The 1,868-nt window shown below is 49.0% G+C and overlaps 2 protein-coding genes across 2 annotated transcripts; one reads left to right on the top strand and one right to left on the bottom strand.

Moving 5' to 3' along the window:
- Window positions 1-345: 345 nt before the first annotated feature.
- Window positions 346-930, bottom strand: PPTG_20146 (hypothetical protein; the record flags this gene model as incomplete). Its single annotated transcript, XM_008918810.1, has 1 exon — window positions 346-930. One exon carries the CDS (start codon window positions 928-930, stop codon window positions 346-348), a length of 585 nt encoding a protein of 194 aa, XP_008917058.1.
- A 448-nt stretch (window positions 931-1,378) lies between these two features.
- Window positions 1,379-1,684, top strand: PPTG_20145 (hypothetical protein; the record flags this gene model as incomplete). Its single annotated transcript, XM_008918809.1, has 1 exon — window positions 1,379-1,684. The coding sequence occupies one exon, from the start codon at window positions 1,379-1,381 to the stop codon at window positions 1,682-1,684; it is 306 nt and encodes a 101-aa protein (XP_008917057.1).
- Window positions 1,685-1,868: the final 184 nt, after the last annotated feature.

The following is a 1,868-nucleotide window of genomic DNA, read 5'->3' as shown; positions in this document are numbered from 1 at the left end:
ATTCAGAATTGTCTGTCGGCTGATACTCGCTCTCGGGCAAGTTGTGGTACTCCATCGACACAACTTGAAGTCTCTTTGCGCTCTCTTCATTTTTAACTCTCTCGTCAATGCAGAAGTTATGCAGCTTCATGCACGTCTTGATCACCTTGTTCACGTTCACAAAATCCACAACCAAAGCACGCTTGAAGATACCCCACTTGTTGACCAACAGACCGAAAGCCATTTCAATCCGTATGCGCAATTGGCTCAGATAGAAATTGAAGTCGGAGTGCTTTCGGCTTTTGAGCTCCAACTTGTTGAATGGTACGAGCAGCGAGTCGGACAACGGGTACGCGTTGTCGCCAACTAAACAAAACAAACTGGAAGCTGCATGATCTCCATGCTGAGCGACCACTTCTTGTACGCAATTGAACCATCGACCTTCCCCGGGGAATTCATGCAATAGCCTGTGAAGCGGGAGAACGCGTCACAAATGGCTTGAACATTGACTCCGAACTTCTGATAATGGCCCGAGAAGAAAGCAGCTACATCTGGAACCTCGTTGGTGCTTGGGGCGCGAATATGGCACAGCCACCCGTCAATGCACCCGACACAACCCGTCAAAACGCCATCTTTGCTGATGTTTGTAAAGCTCTCGGCGAGGTCGTGGATGCGTTCCTTTGACTCCGTTGGAGAATGAATGCGCAGCTCAGGACAGTGGCATATGGCGTCCATAACAGCATGCATACATCCATAGATTCCAGAGGGAGACATGCCAGCCAAACCACGAATAGTCATGTAGTTGCCTCCGGCTAGCCAAGAAAGTGTCATTTGTAGCATGTTCTCAGGCTCTATTGGGTCGGTTCCTTTTCGATTCGTCGACTTGATCTCGTCACGGGCTAAAGTGGGTCTAATCAACGATAGCCACAGCTCAAAAGACGAAGCTTCCATGCGGTAGCATCTTTTGAATTGGCCTTCCAGCAACAGTGTCTGCTTATGAACGTTCCAGTCCAAACGACGACGGAAAAACGCACGCTTCTCGCTGCTGTGGTGCTTGTACAATAGCTGCCCCAACCAGGGCGACAAAGAGAAGCCGGCGGTGGCCCTGAGTGGCTTGCGCGTTCACCGTCCAGCCTGGACCTACCATTGTTGCATTCTCCAGTGGCTTTGCGATCTCGCGATCCCTCGCAGCGTGCGACCTCTACCTCAGAATTTCGCGATTGTGTAATCTTCAAAATAACCCTTTTCCACATGAATTTTTGTCCAATGAAAGCACACTTTTTGGGATCGCAATCCCGTTAAAAACGGCCCTTATTGAAAGCGGATGGTGACAGTTTAAATTGGTTTGTACTGTTTGGTTTTGCTGCTCTCAGTTTCGAATTTGTCGCGTCGATTCACAATGAATTTGCTAGATTCCATTCATCGAGCTGTGCTGAAACAAATGGAAGAAGAAGCTGTCAACCTGTTTTCAAGTGTGAGAGACTTCCGTGAGTTCATCACAACGCCATGTCCTGCACTTGATGTCTGTGTGACGCTGAGAATGTGTTGCGTTCACGTTGAGCGTCTTGAAGGTACCAACGCGACCCGCGTAGTCTTGGTGGACGGAAGGAAGTGTGTGGAAGTCAATGGAGCCTTGGGCATTGCCAGAGGTTGTGTAGATTATCTAGACAAGCACGACGTGGCGCAGGTGACTGTTTGGGATTAAAAGAGGTCAGACGCTTTCGCTGGCGACTCAAACATCGTCTTTCATATGGGAAGCATGTACATTTTTCATCACGTGGAGTATGTCGGACTGTACGATGATGTAGCGAAGGGCAGCGTGCAGTTTGAACACGGTAATTTGGATAAAGTCCGAGAGATTGCGCCTCCACTCAAGAAACGAATGGATG

The sequence above is a fragment of the Phytophthora parasitica genome, assembly GCF_000247585.1.
Source record: "Phytophthora parasitica INRA-310 unplaced genomic scaffold supercont2.321, whole genome shotgun sequence".
In the NCBI taxonomy this organism is placed as follows: Eukaryota; Oomycota; class Peronosporomycetes; order Peronosporales; family Peronosporaceae; genus Phytophthora; species Phytophthora nicotianae.
Note: the sequence above shows the minus strand (reverse complement) of the source record. Positions and strands in the feature narration are given on the sequence as shown.